The sequence below is a fragment of the Eubalaena glacialis genome, chromosome 2 (assembly GCF_028564815.1).
Source record: "Eubalaena glacialis isolate mEubGla1 chromosome 2, mEubGla1.1.hap2.+ XY, whole genome shotgun sequence".
Taxonomy (NCBI): domain Eukaryota; kingdom Metazoa; phylum Chordata; class Mammalia; order Artiodactyla; family Balaenidae; genus Eubalaena; species Eubalaena glacialis.
This window is the reverse complement of record NC_083717.1, coordinates 107,976,312-107,994,110: the sequence shown is the minus strand read 5'-3', so window position 1 is coordinate 107,994,110 and position 17,799 is coordinate 107,976,312. Positions and strand designations below refer to the sequence as shown.

General features: G+C 47.7%; 1 protein-coding gene across 1 annotated transcript in view; it reads right to left on the bottom strand.

Annotated features, from left to right (window-relative positions):
• Positions 1-12,942, bottom strand: part of TGM5 (transglutaminase 5) — a 28,614-nt gene extending 15,672 nt beyond the window's left edge. The window contains 7 exon segments of the mRNA XM_061181453.1: positions 6-183; positions 764-892; positions 4,115-4,166; positions 4,168-4,231; positions 7,264-7,509; positions 7,617-7,796; positions 12,933-12,942. Coding sequence (XP_061037436.1) covers positions 6-183; positions 764-892; positions 4,115-4,166; positions 4,168-4,231; positions 7,264-7,509; positions 7,617-7,796; positions 12,933-12,942 — 859 coding nt within the window.
• Positions 12,943-17,799: the final 4,857 nt, after the last annotated feature.

The following is a 17,799-nucleotide window of genomic DNA, read 5'->3' as shown; positions in this document are numbered from 1 at the left end:
CCTACCCGTGCACATGACAGCGGCAAAGACCCAGCACTGCCCGTAGCACACTGGCTGGCATCCTATGGCATGCCACTGCTTTAGGATGGCCACGCTGCCCGTCCACTCCATGGGGTTGATGCCGTCTGAGTAATTCTCGCTCCAGTCTCCATTGAGCACCCCACGGTCATCGTTGCTGTTGATCTGAAGAGAAGTCATATGTAGAAGCATTAGAAGCCGCCTTTTCCTCAACGAGATGTGAGGTGTGGGTTGCCTTTGCAAGGACCCTGGGCCTGAGATGCAGGAGGCTTTGATCTCATTTTACCTGGAAGCTTCCAGACCTGCTGGGGAAGGGGTGAGGTGGGAAGCCAGCTATTCTGACTTGTGTACCACTGTTAATTAGTTTATTATTCTGTTTCTACCCACCCTCTTAACCCCTCCATCCCCCATCCCTGCAAAGCCAGAGCTTGGCTCTAAGAGCAGAAATTTAGAAACAACGAGACCATTTCCCAAACCAGAGCTACACTTAGTCTTTCCCAAAAAATGCAATTTGGAATTAATGAAGGTGATGGCCCACACCCAGCTCTTTCAGAGCTCAGTTGAGAAAACCTGTTACCCACATTCTTTCATCAGTCTCATCAAAAATGGCTTTGCTGGAGGTGCTCTGCCTCTCGACTCTTCATTCCCTCACTGCAGGGGCAACCATGAGTGGGCAGGGCTCCCCTGCACAGTTTCTGCCCTCCCTGGACACGCCCTGGGTGGGCAGAACGAGACCCAGCCTCACCATGGGACACACCACTCTGCTGACGTGGACGGGGCTGCCCCGCAGGGCGTAGTCTGTGGCTGGGTCGATCTGGAAGTTCAGGCTCTTGTCTAGCAGCTCCAGGCAGATGTCTATGATATTCTCTTCAAACTGCGAGAGGAGATGCAGAGAGGCAAGGTGTCCAGACTTGGCGCACGTGATATGAAAAGAAATGCATGACCCACCCGGCCCAGCTCTCCAATGGAGTGCATTTGTGGAATTCAAGCCCATTTGTAAGGAAACTGTGTCTAGCAGCACAGCCATGGACTGCCCTGCCTCTGGGGCAGGTACAGGGTCTCAAAGCTCTGGGGTCACAACTCACGCAGTTTGTAGGTCCTGCCTGTTAAATTCCTGTAGTTTTTCCCAGTGAGTCTGACTGGCTGAAACATCTGTTTCTCCCTCTTCTCCCCTTTAATCCCACACTCACGGAGCTCCTGGGATGTTCTTGTTAAAGCCACGTTGCCTCATCTTCCACCCGCACCTGCTGACCCAGCTCATCACTGGCAGCGAGTGCTGAGGTGATGGCCCCAACTTGCCATGGCACCTGTGATCCAGTGAGGCTTTGGATTGACTAATAGCATGTGAGTTATGGAAAATTTTTACTGAAGGCAGGCTGACTCCGTGTCCTTCAGGCTTGTCATGAACACCACTTCCTATGAGGCTTGCCGTGAGCCAGAGCCTGGTTTTTCTCCACGGCCCTGGCCACATCTCTTACTCATCAGACTCAGTTACAATGCGGTAGCCAAGGTCTGTCCTCCCTGCCTGACTGTATGCGTGTTTCTCTCCCGTTGTTCTCACAACTCTACCCCCAGACCTGGCACAGTGCCCAGCACATAGTAGTGACTCTGTGCATCTTTGTTGAATGAGAGTAAATGACAGTGTTCCATTTATTCCCATGGAACACAGGGCAATAAACAGGATTCGGAGGCTTCTCTGATCCATCATCCCCAGGGGACAGTTTGATCGGCTCACTTTTCTGCTTTAAAATGTTCAGCGGCTCCTGTGGCCTACAGAATCAAAGCTGTAACCTCCTCTACAAGGTGCATAAGACCCTCCCTGATCTGGCCCCCTTCTACCTCTCCAGCCTCATGTCTCAGTAACCCCCACCGCCTCACCGTTTTTTGCTCCAGCAACACCAGATTCCTTGTAACCCCTGCAGCAGGCCAGACCCTTTCTCACCTTTGTGTCTTTGCCTATGCTTCCCTCTGACTGGGATATTTTCCCCCTTCCTTCACTTGGCTAACTCAGTTCAAGCACCCCCTCTTCCAGGAAGCTTCCCTGGCACCCCCATGCCCAACTGAGTGCTCTTCCTCCAGGCTCCCAGAACACCCTCTGCCTGGCGCTCAATCTTTACGTACCCCACTGCGAATAAGCGACCTGCTTATGCGACCAAGTCCCCACTTTACTGTGGGCTCAGGGACAGTGTTTCATTCATTTTCATGCTTCTAGCACCCAGTCCCTTGCCTAGCACTGAGCAGGCATTCAATATACGTTTACTGAAGAAGAGAGAGAGAGAGAAAACCCAGGGCTCAGAAGGCATCAACTCCTCACTTCTGTTTCTCACAGATGACAGCCAACTCCTGTCCAGGGGCTCTCCAGGATCCCCATCTGCCCATGCTGAGTGAGGAGTTGGGGATGTCAGTTGGGACCAGTTGAGGCTGCCATGTCTCCTCTTGACTATAGCCACCCCAGGGGCCGAGGCTAGGCCTGATGCTACATGTGCTGGAGTTCTATTTGGGCAAGTCCAGGAGAGGGACCCATATCAAACCAATACAAGCTCTACAAGCCCCCACTCAGGATTTTCCAGCCAACAGCCCTTCTGAGCAGCCAGAGCTGGCCCTCTCCCCTGCTACCCCGAGAGTGTTTTGGTGCTGGGGCTCAGCCTTAAGAACCCTTTCCCTGGCCTGGCACTGGGCTTCCTGGAGCACCTGCTGTCCGCTGAGCTTTCAGTGAGAGGCAGGCTTTCAGTAACGCAGGGGTTGCAGAGCATTGCAATTAATATGATGCTATTTTTACAAATAAAATCACATGTTTTAGAATATGCATAGAAAACAAAATGTAGAGGAACATACATTTTGCTGGTTACAGTGCTTAGAAAGACCTTCATATTCTAGGCACCTATTTTTGTAATGTTTCTCTATAAAGTTTTTAAAGCAATTATGTATTACTTCTTAAAAACTTCATACCAATTTAATTTTTTTATTGAAGTATAGTTGATTTACAATGTTATGTTAATTTCAGGTGTACAGCACAGTGATTCAGTTATATATATATATTCTTTTCCAGATTCTTTTCCCTTATAGGTTATAAATTAGGAGCTTGGGATTAATATATACACACTGCTATATATAAAATAGATAACCAACAAGGACCTACTATATAGCACAGGGAACTATACTCAATATTTTGTAATAACCTATAAGGGAACAGAATATGTATTACTTTTTAAATTTTTTTGGCTGTGCCCCGTGGCATGTGGGATCTTATTTCCCTGACCAGGGATGGAACCCGTGCCCCCTGCAGTGGAAGCATGGAATCTTAGCCACTGGACCGCCGGGGAAGTCCCTGTGTTACTTTTATAATAAGAAAGATACGTAATCAAAGCAAATAACTAGGGACTTCCCTGGTCCAGTGGCTGAGACTCCACGCTCCCAATGCGGGGGGCCGGATTTGATCCCTGGTCAGAGAACTAGATCCCACATGCCGCAACTTAGAGTTCACATGCTGCAACTAAAGATCCTGTGTGCCGCAACTAAGACCCTGTGCAGCCAAATAAATAAATAAATTTTTTTTTCAAAAGCAAATAACCGAAGAGGAAATAGTAATGGGGAGGGAGACGCACCACTGCTCATCAGCCATGCTTCTGGATGAGATGTTCAGGGGACAAGTTTTCCTCAGTGCGACAGAACTGATCCTAGGGTCTGTCGCCTGGGGTTGTGAGGATTAAGTAAGCGTGGCAGCTGGGCCCCCGCTGGAAACACAGTTAACAAACAAAAAACCAGGCGCCATCATGGCCATTGTCACTGTTGTCCCTTCATCCTCACCCTCTTACTTAGTGGAATTCCTGAGTGGGTGCCTTCAGCTGTCCTTCCCCCTTAAATCCTGTTGTCCAAATCAGACGTGATCAGCAAAGAACACCTTCCAACTTTCTATGGCTGCTCCCCTAGCTCCCAGGAAGGTGTGGGGTCATGTCTCCTTCCTGGTGCCATTTAGTTCCCACTTGTCAGCAGTTCTGGGTGAAGCTTGCATGAAGGGCACCCTCCCATCTGCTCCTGCTCCCCTCTCCCTAGGAGCCCAAGGCCTGGATGGGCCATGAACAGGGCTGAGACTCACCTGTCCATAGTTCCAGGGGCAGGGACAGATCCAGTTCTTGTTCCCTTGGTAGGAAGCCGTAATCATTCACGACATACTCCTGCCTCTGGGGTTCACTGTCCAAGTAGACAGTGTCTCCTGGGAATCAAAGTGGGAGAACACAAAGCAGAAAAGTCATGCCACCCTTCCTGTTCCATTCCCACCCCCAGAAGGCCCAGGGCCATGGAAACTGAGCTCTGGGGAGAGAACCCAGTGACTCCAAGAGGGGCATGAGTGAGGCGTCTTGGGGAGACCCATCCCCTACCCCCCATCAACACCAGCGACAGGCTCAATAGGAACATGGGGTAGAAGTAAAAATTACCTTTGATGGAATTTCTTGGTTTACAGAGCACATTTACCTCCTAGCCCCATTTCAAGGTTGAGGAAACAGGCTCAGAGTGATATGTAACTTGCCCAAACCACACATAAGTAGAGTGAAATTTGAACACAGAGCCCATGTGAGTCCATGTTCCCTTCTTTTTCTGCTACACTCAACTAATCCTGGTTGGAAATGAGAAAACTGGAACCTAGGGGTTGGCATTGACCTCACCATTCCTTCTGTAGGAATTTATTCTAAGCAAAGTATTTAGAAAGTGTGCAAAGATTTAGATGCTTAAGCTGCTCGTCTGAGCAGCTGTTTATAACACTGAAAAGTTGGAAACAACCTAAAGGCCCTGTTCTTAGGGACTAGTTAAATAATCATCTCCATCACAGAATTCTGTACACTATTAATAGAAGGGTACAAAATTGTATATTTAGACAGAAATCTATGTTTGATATATTAAGCTTGAATAGGTTACATAATGTGTAGGGCACGAATTGACTTTTGTTAAAAACATATGTATATGAACAGAGGATTTTGAACCCTATTCTAAAAGATGTTAGCCGTATTTTTTTTCTTTTTGCCTATTGGTGTTCTCTAGGTTTTCTGGAAAGAACACGTCTCTTTTATGATATAAAAAAAATTTCTCTTTAAAGTTAAGAATGAACAAAAGGCCGTGGGGGCAGATGTCCTCATTGCAGTGTCCTGGAACTATCTGGAAGCCCTGCCTGAGCCTCAGGTGGTGGTACCCTCCCCCCTTCCTCAGAGGCAGCCTCAGACACAGTCTGAGGTGGGTGTCGCTGGTGGAGAAGGACTCCTGGCTGACATGCATTTTATCAGGTTTTGGACCAGTGTGGTGAGAGCTGCAGGTTCATGGTTGAGAGCACGCACATTCCTCTCCATAGTGGGGACCAGCAGTGGCCTGAGACAGGGTGTGTGGGGCTCCCCAGCCAATATCTTGGCCGTGGTGGTGGGGGAGCCACTGATCCTGACTTCAGCCCCTACCAATCCCTAGCCCCTATAGGTTCTCCCTGGGACCTGGGTGGGGCACAAGCCTGAAAAGAGAAGGCCTCACAGGCATCACTCTCCTCCCCACAGCTCAGGGGGGCCCTCAGTACAAGTCTGAAACCCTAGTCTTGGAGGAGGCCGGGAGATATGCGTGTGTGTGTGTGTGTAAGAGAGACACAGAGACTGGGAGAACAGAGAGACAGACAGACAGCTGTCCTCCTTGATTCAGTGGCAGTACCTCTTCATCGGGCTGATAGGTAAGAGTTCTGAGCCATTCAGCGACAGGGCAGTGAGAGGGGGTGAGAGATGTGAGGGTTCTGGGTTCTGGCACGACCCAGCAGGCCCCCTGGGGATAAGGTTGGGGGAGAGGGAGAGGGAGGAAGGGAAGCGGGGGCGTCCTTTAAGTCAGAAGTAAGGCTTGGTTGAGTCTGGCCTCTGCCCCCAAAGCCCACCAGACCCACTCCCTACTCTCATCCCTCCCTGCCCTTCTTCCTGCTCTCTCCTCCTGGCTCGCCCTTCCTTCTGCACACACCGTGTCTGCACATCTGTGGAGCTACCCCTGCCCCCAGGCAGATTTAGAGGATGGGAATTATCGGACATGTGGTGCTGGGACACTCTCTGTAGCTTTGTCTGTCTAAGACAAACACTAGAAACAGCCAAAATGCCCATAAGTAGGGGACTAATGAGAAACATTTGGTACATCCAAACAGTGGAGTAATCGTAGCTATTAAAAAGAATGTACTGACAGGAAAATATGTCCAAAGTTGAATGGTTAAATGAAAAAAGCAAGTTAGAGCATGCTTTGTATTAAATAATCGCATCTGTGGTATATATTGTATAATCACACACGCATGCATATATGCATAAATACATATTTGATAAAATATAGAACATTTCTGCAAGGCTACACAAGAAAATGTTAACAGGATTTCCTCTGGAGGATGGAACTTGGAGATTGGGATAAGGTTTTACTTTTCACTTAGATGGAGCTTTTCTTTCTTTCTTTCTTCCTTCCTTCCTTCCTTCCTTCCTTCCTTCCTTCCTTCTTTCTTTCTTTCTTTCTTTCTTTCTTTCTTTCTTTCTTTCTTTCTTTCTCTTTCTTTTCTCTCTCTCTCTTTCTCTCCCTTTCTCTATCCTTCTTTCTTTCCTTCCTCCCTTTCTTCCTTTTCTTTCTTTCTTTCTCTCTTTCTTTCTCTCCCTCTTTCTTTCTCTCTCTCTTTATTCCCTCCCTTCCTTCCTTTCTCTCTTTCTTTCTCTCTCACTTTCTCTCTTCCTTTCTTTCCTTCCTTCCTCCTTCCTTTTCTTTCTTCTTTCTCTCTTTCTTTTTCTTTCTCTCTCTCTTTCTTTCCTCCCTCCCTCCCTCCTTCCCTCCTTCCGTCCCTTCCTTCCTTCCTTCCTTCTTTCCTTCCTTCCTTCCTTCCTTCCTTCCTTCCTTTTACCCTGTACTTCATTCCACAAATTTAAAATGGAATGCACTTATTGGTCTTATAATGAAAAACCTCAAGTTAACTTTAGAATGTATGATGATGGTAGATGTTAATAGTAGTCAAACTTAATTGTAATAGTTTTCTTTTTAAGTAAAGATGACTTGGTTCATCATTTTAAAGTTCTGAATAAGTAAATAAATACCAAGGCTTCTCTACCCTGCTTGTTGGTGGTTGGGAGTGGATGCTGAGTACGTGGGATTGGGGAGATTTGTAGGTGGCTAGGGAGAAGGGGTCTGGAAATCTTTGAGCCTGGCTCTCTATGGCACTGACAAAGGGGCAGAGATGAGGGAACCCACACAGTCATCCCACCTTACCTGAGCACAAGGGATTGAAGAGCAGGATGAACTCCCCAAGCTGGTAGGCCGTGACAGGCCCCTGTAGGGATTCGATGTGAACCTTCAAGATGTACTGACCCACGGCCGCCATGGGAGGGGTGCACAGGCTCACCTCCAGGGAGGTGGCCCCAGTGGTCTCCAGTGAGGCGATCCACGGGCTGGGGCCACGATGACCTGCCAGGCTGAACACAGCCTGAGTCCCCTTGGCCAGGTCTGGCAGTGGTCCTGAGAGGGAAGAAGAGCTGAGGACCTCTGCGGAGACCTCCCACCCCCCCCAAAATCCCCCACAACACACACACACACGGCCCCTGCGAGCCAGCCGGGGTCCTTACCAGTCTCAGCCAAGAAGATGATGTTGTCCAGGCCTGGCTGGAAGGCCTGGTTCCTGAAGTACAGGGTGATGTTGAAGGCCTGGCCCCGGCGAACAAGGAGGCGGTCAGAGCTGATCTCCTCCGTGTGGTGCCGCACGTTGTTCCAGGAGCTTTGGAGGTCGATGAGGGCTACCTCCAGCCCTGTGACAGGACAGCTAGGGCCAGACAAAAGAGCAAGGTTGTGGAGCCTGGTCCAGTCCTGTCCACCACTTGCTAGTTATGCAAACTCGGGAAAGAAACTTAACCTCTCTGAGCCTCAGTTTCCAAGTAGGTAAAATAGAATCCATGATATCAGCCTTACAGGGTTGGTATGAGGATTAAATGAGGCTCCAGGCGTGCAAGTGCTTCATTCTTATTTCTTTCCTCCCTTCCTTCCCTGCTTCTCTGACCCTCTATCCCCTTCTCCCGTAAGGAGGTGCATAGTTTTCTGCCTCTGTTTGACTCCTCTTGTAGGCCTGGCCAAGTCTGATTGCTCCCTTCAGTCTAGCATGTCTCCAGATTCACCCCAGCATCCACTTTCTTGGACTTAACAGTTTCACTTGACCCTGCACCAGCCTCTAGATCTGGGAACAAGTCCCTGGGGTAGCTGTCCCAGGTTAACTGTCCCTGGGTTAGCTGCTATGCTTGAAGCAATTTGCTGGCTCTCTGACTACCACTAACGCTATGTGCCCAGTGCCCTGGGAGCTGGGATGCTGAGGACAGTCCCAGAAAGGCCCACTCCCAGCCTTCTGCAGCTTCCACTAAAACACAGACTGACCTCATTGTTCTCCAAGTGTGCCTCCCCCAGAGGGCTCCACTTCTGACTTCTCCATGTTTGGCCGTGGTTCTACCACGGTCCCTAGGCACCTGGGTTCACAACCCTTAAATCACAGTTGACTTACCCATCTACTTCTCAATCTCTATCCGCTCTTGTGTCATAACTCCCTTCACTCCTTCCCTTAAAAAGTCTGTGGTATCCATCTGTCCCTTTCCAGGTTAACACAATTCCGACCTCCTCACCTCACTCCAAGTGACTATAACAGCCTCCATCAGGTCTGCTTCCTACTTCTCCACATCACCCACCCCTTAACACATCACCAGATTATCTTCCCTCAAGATAATTTGATCATCCTTTGCTGATGATCAAATGGATTTGGCCATCCTTTTGCTTTAAAAGTCCACAGCCCAACATACAAAAGGCACACTCCTTAATCTGACACTCATGACCCTGCAGACCTGGCCTTAACTTATGCTTGCATTCTCACCTCTCACCACTCCCAGCATGGGCCCTCTCCTCCAGCCAATCTACCCCCAAGCAAATGGTAGCCCTGCCTGTTCATGTATTTTGATCCTATAAGAGCCACAACTCAAAATGCTCCTTCACTATAAAGAATTTGTATAACTCAACAATTAAAAAAAAAAACTCAAATAAAAAATGGGCAACTGATCTGAGTAAGCATTTCTCCAAAGAAGATATGCAAAAGGCCAATAAACACAAAAGATGCTCAACATAATTAATCATTAGGGGAATGCAAATGAGATACCACTTCACATCCACTAGAAGAGCTATAATAAGAAAGACAGATAATACGTGTTTGTGGGGATGTGGAGAAATTGGAACCCTCATGCATTGCTGGTGGGATTGTAAAATGGCACTTCCACTTTGAAAAACAGTCCTCAAAATGTTAAACATTGAGTTACTATATGACCTAGTAATTCCTAGGTATATACCCAAGAGATGAAAAATGTATGTTCACACAAAACCTGTTCATGAATATTGACTGCATTATACATAATAGCCAAAAAGTGTAAACAATCCAAATGTCCATCACCTTCTTAATGGATGAATGAAATGTGGTATAGCCACACAATGGAAAATTATTCAGCCATAAAACAAGGAATGCTGGGACTTCCCCGGTGGTCCAGTGGTTGGGACTCCGTGCTTCCACTGGAGGGGGCACGGGTTCGGTCGCTGGTCGGGGAAGTTCCGCATGCCGCACGGTGCGGCCAGAAAGAAAGAAAAAGTTACAAACATGATTTAAGAAAAAAAAAAAAAAAGGAATGCTGAATATACTGTAACATGGATGAAACTTGAAAATGTTATGTTAAATGAAAGAAGCCAGACACAAAAGGCCGCATATTGTATGATTCAATTTATATGAAATATGCAGAATAGGCAAATCCATAGCAACAGAAGTCTATCAGAGCTTGCTAGGGGCTGGGGGTAAGGGAGAATAGGGCATGACTGCTAGTGGGTATGGGGTTTTTTTTTTGAGGTGATGAAAATGTTTTGGAACTAGTTAGTGGTGATGCTTGCAAAACTTCGTGAATTTACTAAAAAAAAAAACACTGAATTGTACACTTTAAATGGGTGAGCTTTATGGTATATGAATTATACCTCAATAAAGCTATTATAAACAAATATGAATCAAATCAACTGTACCAAAATGCCCTAATAAATATTAAACTTTATCCTTTTAACTTTTTTAAGTTCTTTTGATTATTGTTAACATGTACCTTTCTCATAAACTAGTTGTTGTTTTATTATTGTTATTATATAAGAAATATAAACATAATGATCGGCACATTGTAGGTACTCCAATGTTTGCTAGGTTGAATAGAGTTTTCTTTTTTTTTATATAATCACCCTGTACTTATTTCATATTTCAGATTCAGCCAATACCTACTGAGGGCCAGTCTACATGTGCTGGGCCCTGTCCTAGGCACTCTAGGACAGTAATCTCATGGAATACTCACCACAACATTGGGGAGATGAAATGTCATGTCATCCATACTTGGAAATGAGAAAACCAGGGTGCAGGTAAGTTAAATGTCTTGCCCAAGGTTAAACCTAGGGTAACTGGCCCAAGTTGGGTGCTCTCTCCATCACTCAGCAGCTGCCACCCACTGCTGGCCTTTACTCGTGTTCAGAAAGGACATCTGACCCACTGCCAGCTGGGAAAGCACTGGGCTTTTTCCTACTAGGAGAAAGAAGCTCACCCTTTTTGGAGACCAACTGACTATTCAGAGATTGCTAACCGGCCCTGATTCAGGTTGGGCACATGACCCAAACTACTCAACAGGTGTGGCAGCATCTGCCTGACAGCAAACGCTGGGGCCATATCTCATCCTGTGGATACATCGTGGGTGAAGTTAATCTCTGCACAGGGATTAGTGCTATAGGCAAATATCAGATATTCAAATAGGAAGTACATTTAATATTGGACATATTTATTCTCCTTGATGGGAGTGCAGAATGGGGTGAAATGATCAAGGAGGTAGAAGGGAAATTATAGGAAGAACTTTTAAAGTAATTGATCTCAGGGTCTATCCTAGAGAGACACTCCCACAGGAGCACAAAGAGACATATTTAAGAATGTGCACTGCAACATTGCTTGTGTAACTGAAAAATGGGAACAACCTAAATACCCATCTGTAGAGGACTGGATAAATAAATTACTTACAGCCATACTGTGGAATACTATGCGAAGTGAAAAATATTGAGTTAAATCTATAGGTACTTAGGGGTGTGGATAGAGCTCCAAGTCATACTGTTGAGTGGAAAAAAATCAAGTTGTAGAAAAATATGTACAATATGATGATACTATGGATATGCCAAAAAAATAAATAAATAAGAAACCATACAAGCTAATCCTATGCATTACATTGAGCATATATATATATGAATATAAATGTATAGATGAAAGACTGGTAACAGTGGTTTCTCTGGAAATGAGCCTGGGTTGGGGTGGCAGTCAGGGGACTGTAGGTTTATCTGTAATTATTGCGTTTTTTTTTACTCCAACTATGTATTCATTATATTTCTTGTGTAATTAAAATTCATAAAAATTTAAAAATAAAAATTTAAACACAGGGGGCTTCCCTGGTGGCACAGTGGTTAAGAATCCGCCTGCCAATACAGGGGACACAGGTTCAATCCATGGTCCGGGAAGGTCCTACATACCGCAGAGCAACTAAGCCCGTGGGCCACAACTACTGAGCCCACGTGCCACAACTACTGAAGCCCGGGCACCTAGAATCTATGCTCCGCAACAAGAGAAGCTACTGCAATGAGAAGCCCACGCGCCGCAACTAGAGAAAGCCCACACACAGCAACGAAGACCCAACACAGCCAAAAATAAATAAAATAAATAAATTTATAAAAAATAAATTTAAACACAAAAAATAGTAAGTGAAGATGAAGCTGTTACATTTGTAGAGCTTTTAGCTCATTCTTATAAATGGTTTCGACTAACCATTTAGTCTTCATAGCAGCTCTTTCTAGAGAGAGGAAGTTGATACAGAAAGAAGGATGGTGGGACTTCCCTGGTGGTCCAGTGGTTAAGACTCTGCACTTCCACTGCAGGGGGCTAGGGTTCTATCCCTGGTAGGAGAACTAAGATCCCGCATGCCGCATGGCACGGCCAAAGGAAAAAAAAAAAAGAAAGAGAGAAGGATGGTGGTGGGAATGTGAGCCACTGACCCTCTGAGGTGGAGGAAGAAGAGAAGAATGAAGATTCAGAGAATTCTGGAGCTGGAAGACAACTTCAAGATGGTTTGGTCCCAGCCTCATTGGTCAGGCATGGGGACTGGAAACTAGAGAAGTGACTTGTTCAGTGTCAAAGGGTCAGCTGTGGGACTTCCCTGGTGGCACAGTGGTTAAGAATCTGCCTGCCAATGCAGGGGACATGGGTTCAACCCCTGGTCCGGGAAGATCCCACATGCCGCGAAGCAAGTAAGCCCGTGCGCCTAACTACTGAGCCCGCGCTCTAGAGCCGGCGAGCCACAACTACTGAGCCCATGTGCCACAACTACTGAAGCCTGTGCACCTAGAGCCCGTGATCTGCAACAAGAGAAGCCACCACAATGAGAAGACTGTGCACCACAACAAAGAGTAGCCCCTGCTCAAAGACCCAACAGAGCCAAAAATAAATTAATTAATTAAATTAAATTTAAAAAGAATAGTACCTTGTAATACGATAAAAAAAAGAAAAGGGTCAGCTGTGACAGAGAGGGCAGGAGCCCTGACCCCCTAATCATTGGCCCTGCCCCGTCCCATGGGGCTGTGGAAACAGGCATGTTGGCACTCAGCTGTTTAGCTGGTTTACCTGCCAGCCTCTACCTGGTCTCTTGGTTCTCAAGCTACCAATGATTTCTCCTGTTTTGGGGGATTCTACTCTTTCTGCCTCCGTTCTTTATTTACTCCTCCCTTCCTCTGAATCCACGCTCCTCTCGACTTCTTACAGTCTCTCTGACTTCCTTGGTCCTGAGCTCAGCAGCCCCAAGGGCCTTGCCTACCTTGTGCCATGGTGGCTGCCTTTGGTTCCCGTGCTGCTCCCCGCAGAACAGCTGGATGGCCTGGAGCTTCAGGAAAATGGTCCTGGAGTGTCTGCCTCCCCTTCCACCCCCAAGACTCCAGGAGACACCGAAGGCAGCGTGGCTGCTGCACCACCACTGCTTACTGGGCAGATCACAACTGGTTTTCTCACTTGCCCTCCGGTTTTTCTTGGCAGCAATGTGCGGCTGAGAGGAAGTGTGGAGGCCAATGAACCGTCAGGACCTTGAGCCATGTGAGCCTTTGGTAGCTCTTGGGCAATGCGGCACTCCCTGGCCAGTGCTGTGCCGTGATGGGGGAGCCAGGTGGGAGAGGTGGGCTGGTGGGGCCTCTAGGAGGAGGCAAGAGGCCCTGTGCCCCTGCAGGGAGGAGTACCAGGGTCCCAGGACTGTAGGTCACATGAGAGAGCTCTCAAGCCTAGAACTTGGCACCTGAGCCCTCTCTTTTATCCTGAAGAGTCACTTTCTGGACATCAAATGAAAACGGAACCCACTCTGGAGCACCCTTGGTATGATTTGTTGGTATTTGGTTTTTGGCAAAGATATTGTCTTGAGTGAGACCTGTCAGGTCCAAGGTAAATTTCAAATAAAAGCAGTAGAAAAAGAAAATGGGAAGATTCATGGAGGAGTTTTGGAAATAGGTGAGAGGGTGGGAATGCCAGTGATGACCTTGATTCTAGTAAGACAAGTACAAGCCTCTGGAGGAAGAAAAACACAGATGGGGGAAGAGAGACAGAAGGAGCGGGGAAGGGCCCTTCATAGGGAGTGGGTGGCCCACGGGAAGCCCCCTGCACCCACACCGGCCCTACCTTTCCCTCCTGTGGGACCCTTCCCCCTGCTTCCCCCGCTTTCTGGGGCCCTAAACATCTCTCCTCAGGGACCTCATTCACCAGCATCCATCCTCCCTCCTGTCTTTTCAACTCTCCCTGTCCCCAGTCAGCTCTCATATGCAATTCATCATCTGACATCTCCACACCCACCTTCAATCCAGAATGCAACTCCTCCCCTCTCCCCTTCCTCCTGCATCTCTGGTTTTGGTGAGCGAGGACAGTGCCCGCCCAGTCACTCAGGGGGAAATCTGGGTGCCCCCTCATCCTTCTCCATGTTTCTGCCCTCCCTTAGCCCAGCAGTCGCTCAGCCCTGCCCAGTCCTGATTATCTCCTACAACTGGCCCCTCCTCCCCGTGCCCTTGGCGCTGCCTTCATTGAAGCCCCCTTGCCTGGACAGCAACTGCTCGCCAGTCTCCTACTCATTCTTCTTCCAAATGAGTCATCAAAGTAAGTTTTCAGAAGTGCCGATTCAGCCAGGTTGCTCTCTGCTTAAGAGCCAACAGAGGGTAAAGTCCAAACTTCTCAACATCAGCTTCAAAGCCCTTCAGGAACTTTCCCTTCCTGCCTGAAGCCCAGGGAGGCCAAACCCCTTCAGTTCTCAGATGGAGACCTGCACTCTGGCACCTCAGTTCTCCCGCACATGCATCATTGGTTTCTCTCTTTCTGAAATCTTCTCCCCTCACTTGTCTACTTTCTGCATCCAAGCTCAAGCATCAAAGTCTCCCTGACACTCTCTCTACCATAACAGGCTCTTAGGGGCACCCCCTTTTACATTTCCTATCAGTCTACTCACATTATAAATACTTACCTATGTCTCCCCCAGTCCCCCTTGAGGCCATGGCCTGTGTCTTATTAACATATTCCCAGGGCTTAATCATGATACTGGCTAAATATTAAAACTACTAGTAGAACTAACTAGTAATAGCTTTTAAAGAACTGTTTTACTTTTTTATGTGCACTATCCCACTTAATCTTCACACCATTATTTAATGTCTTTAATATTGTGCTTCACAACTTACAAAGCTCTTTAAAATATACTTTCTCATTTGATCCTCACAGCAACCCTCTGAGGGGAGGTGGGGTTGGCACTGCTTTATTGTTGCTAGCATTTTGCACCCGAGGGAGCCAGAGCTCTTTGCTTTATATCAGCAGGGACCCCCAAAGCCACCAGCCAAAAGGACATGAGGACAACGGTCTCCGTGAACGCCATGGGGGATGGGAAGACCAGCAGTCAGGAGACAAGGGTGCCGGCCTGGTTACGCCTCTTTGTTGCACAGCCCAAACACTTCTTCTGCCAGTTTATCTGTGGGCACCCCTGCCTGGCCCAACCGGCCCCAGGGGGTTATTAGGATGAAGATGGAGAGTCAGGGTCGCTCAGGACCTAATCGCAGGGCGCTCTGCGGCAGTGGGCATGAACCCCGGCATCCTGGGCCCTGGGGGATGTCGGAGCTGGAAGGGAGCTTTGAGACTGTCACGCTTGTCCAAATGAGGTGGGAAGATGAAACCAGACAGGCTTCCCATGTGAAAAAAAGAAAAGAGGAAAACACAACAGTGTATTTTTTTAAGCCAGTTTTTAGGTGGGGAGAGAGGAAATTATTTGCAAGGTCGACTGGGAAGGCAGAGATGGCTAACATCCCCATTCCCCTTGGAGACCTCTGGGAGGCCCAGGAGGAAGCCAGCCCACTGTTCCCCCTCCAGTGACACAAGTGACACAGCCCGGGAGCTCTGTGCCACCAGACCTCCTGGACAGGAAGGGCAATGACTAAACAAAGGAGGACTGGCGCTCAGCAGACGAGCAAGGTTTCAGGTTTCCGCAGGCACCAGCCCAGGTTCCAGGTCTCCTGTGGGAGGGCAGGGCGGGGAGCCACCTGGAACACAGCAGTGACAAGCAGTGATGGAGCCAAAGGCACTTAATGGGGATGGGCGCAGCTGGCACCCAGGGTGGAGTGCAAGTGTGCAGGCTCCTGCCCAAAGCAGCCTACCAAAGCAAAATAAATAAAAAGCAGAGAGGAGGAGGAGGAGGAAGAGGGGGAGGGGAAGAGGGTGGCGAGAGAAACCAAGTGAACCTGCAGAGCCACCGAGCAGGGTGGGGCAGCAGGTTGAAGGGCCCACCCTGAAAACCTGCAGGAAGATGCTCTCCTCTTCTGTGTTTCTGGATTTTCTAAATCCCGTGATGGAGATAGGTCCATTTGTAATGATAACTTTAGTTTTTATTTCCTTATTTAAATATAATTGACATATTGTATTAGTTTAAGTTTATATTCATCTGGTATGGTGTGATGTGATCACCATCACAGCATCAGCTAACACCTCTATCACGTCACGTGATTATCATTTCTTTTTTTGTGGTGAGAATATTTAAGATCTGGTCTCTTGGTAACTTTGAAGTATATAATTCAGTATTGTTAATTATAATCATCATGCTGTGCATTAGGTCTCCAGAACTTATTCATCTTCTAACTGGAAATTTATATCCTTTGACCAACACCTCCCCAATCCCCTGCCTCCAGCCCCTGGTAACCAACATTTTACTCTCGGTTTCTACAAGTTCAGTTTTTTTGGATTCCACGTATAAGTGGTATCATACAGTATTTGTCTTTCTCTATCTGAATCATCTCTCACTTAGCATAATGCCCTCAAGGTCCATCCATACTGTAGCAAATGGCAGGATTTCCTTCTTTCTCACGGCTGCCTAATATTCCATTGTATACACCACATCTTCTTTATCCATTCGTCTGTTGGCAGACACAGGTTGTTTCCATATCTTGGCTAGTGTCAATAATGCTGCATTGCACACAGAGGTGCAGTTATCTCTTCGAGATAGTGATTTTATTTCCTTTGGATATATGCCCAACAGTTGAATTACTGGATCATATGGTAGTTCTATTTTTAATTTTTTGAGGAGCCTCCATGCTGTTTTCCCCAGTGGCTGCACCAGTTTACATTCCCACCGACAGTGCACACGGTTTCCCTTTCCTCCACACCCTCACCAACACTCGTTATCTCTTGTCTTTTTGATGATAGCCATGTAATGATAACTTTCAAAAACACAATGAAAGGGGGGAAAAGACCAGAAAGATAAGTGTCAAATGTTAGCAGAGATTTCTTCTGGGATGGGGAAGTTATCAGTGATTTTCCTTTTGTTTCTTTTCACTTTTCTGTTCTTTCCAAATTATCTAAGAAGAGCACAAATGATCTAGAGAATCACAGGAAGAAAATACAAAAGAGTGGCTCCCTGTTCTTAAAATAACAAAAACACACACGATGAAGGAAGAGAGGCTGAGGAGCATCAGATTGGGGAGAGGGAGTGGGTGAGGGAGCAAGAAGGGGAGATGGGGTCAGGGAAAGTGAGGGCCTGTTTTGGGGGGCAGCCCGCTACAAAGTGCTTTCCAGTCATCCTGGGACCACTGCGAGTGGGCCCTGCCCGGATGTCCCCAGGCTCTCAGGCCGGCAGCAGCTTCTGGCCAGTCCCCGCAGCACCACAGTGTCCTCCCAGCATGTCCGGGCCGCCCTCCCCAGACCTCCCTCCAGCCTCTGCTTGCGGGCTCACTAAGACAATTTAAATGGAGACACCTGGGATCTAGGATTCCAGAGAGGCTGGTTTAGAGGGGATCACGCTGTACTTATTTTGTGGCTGCGGATCTTGCAGGAGGAGAGAGAAGACAGGAAGAGCAGGGAGGGCCCAGCCACACAGGTGGCAGTCAGGCCAAGAGGACCAGCCAGTAGCAATAAGTAGCTTGTTAGCACAGAAAAAGGAACACTGATGATAGACAAAGCATTTTTATTGTCTCTTCCCGAGATGCACAGTGGTTCTAACAGCACTTCCTTCACCCCCAGGCAGGCGGGGAAGAGGACAGAGAAGGAGCAAAGATAACACCACACCTTCAGGAGGAGAAGAGAGCAAAATGGGCCTGGAGGGGTAGGGGGGCTGAGAGGGTATCAGGAGGGGGGCAGGGGAGGGGCTGGACGACTGGGAAGGCCTGAGGAGGTGGGTGTGAGGC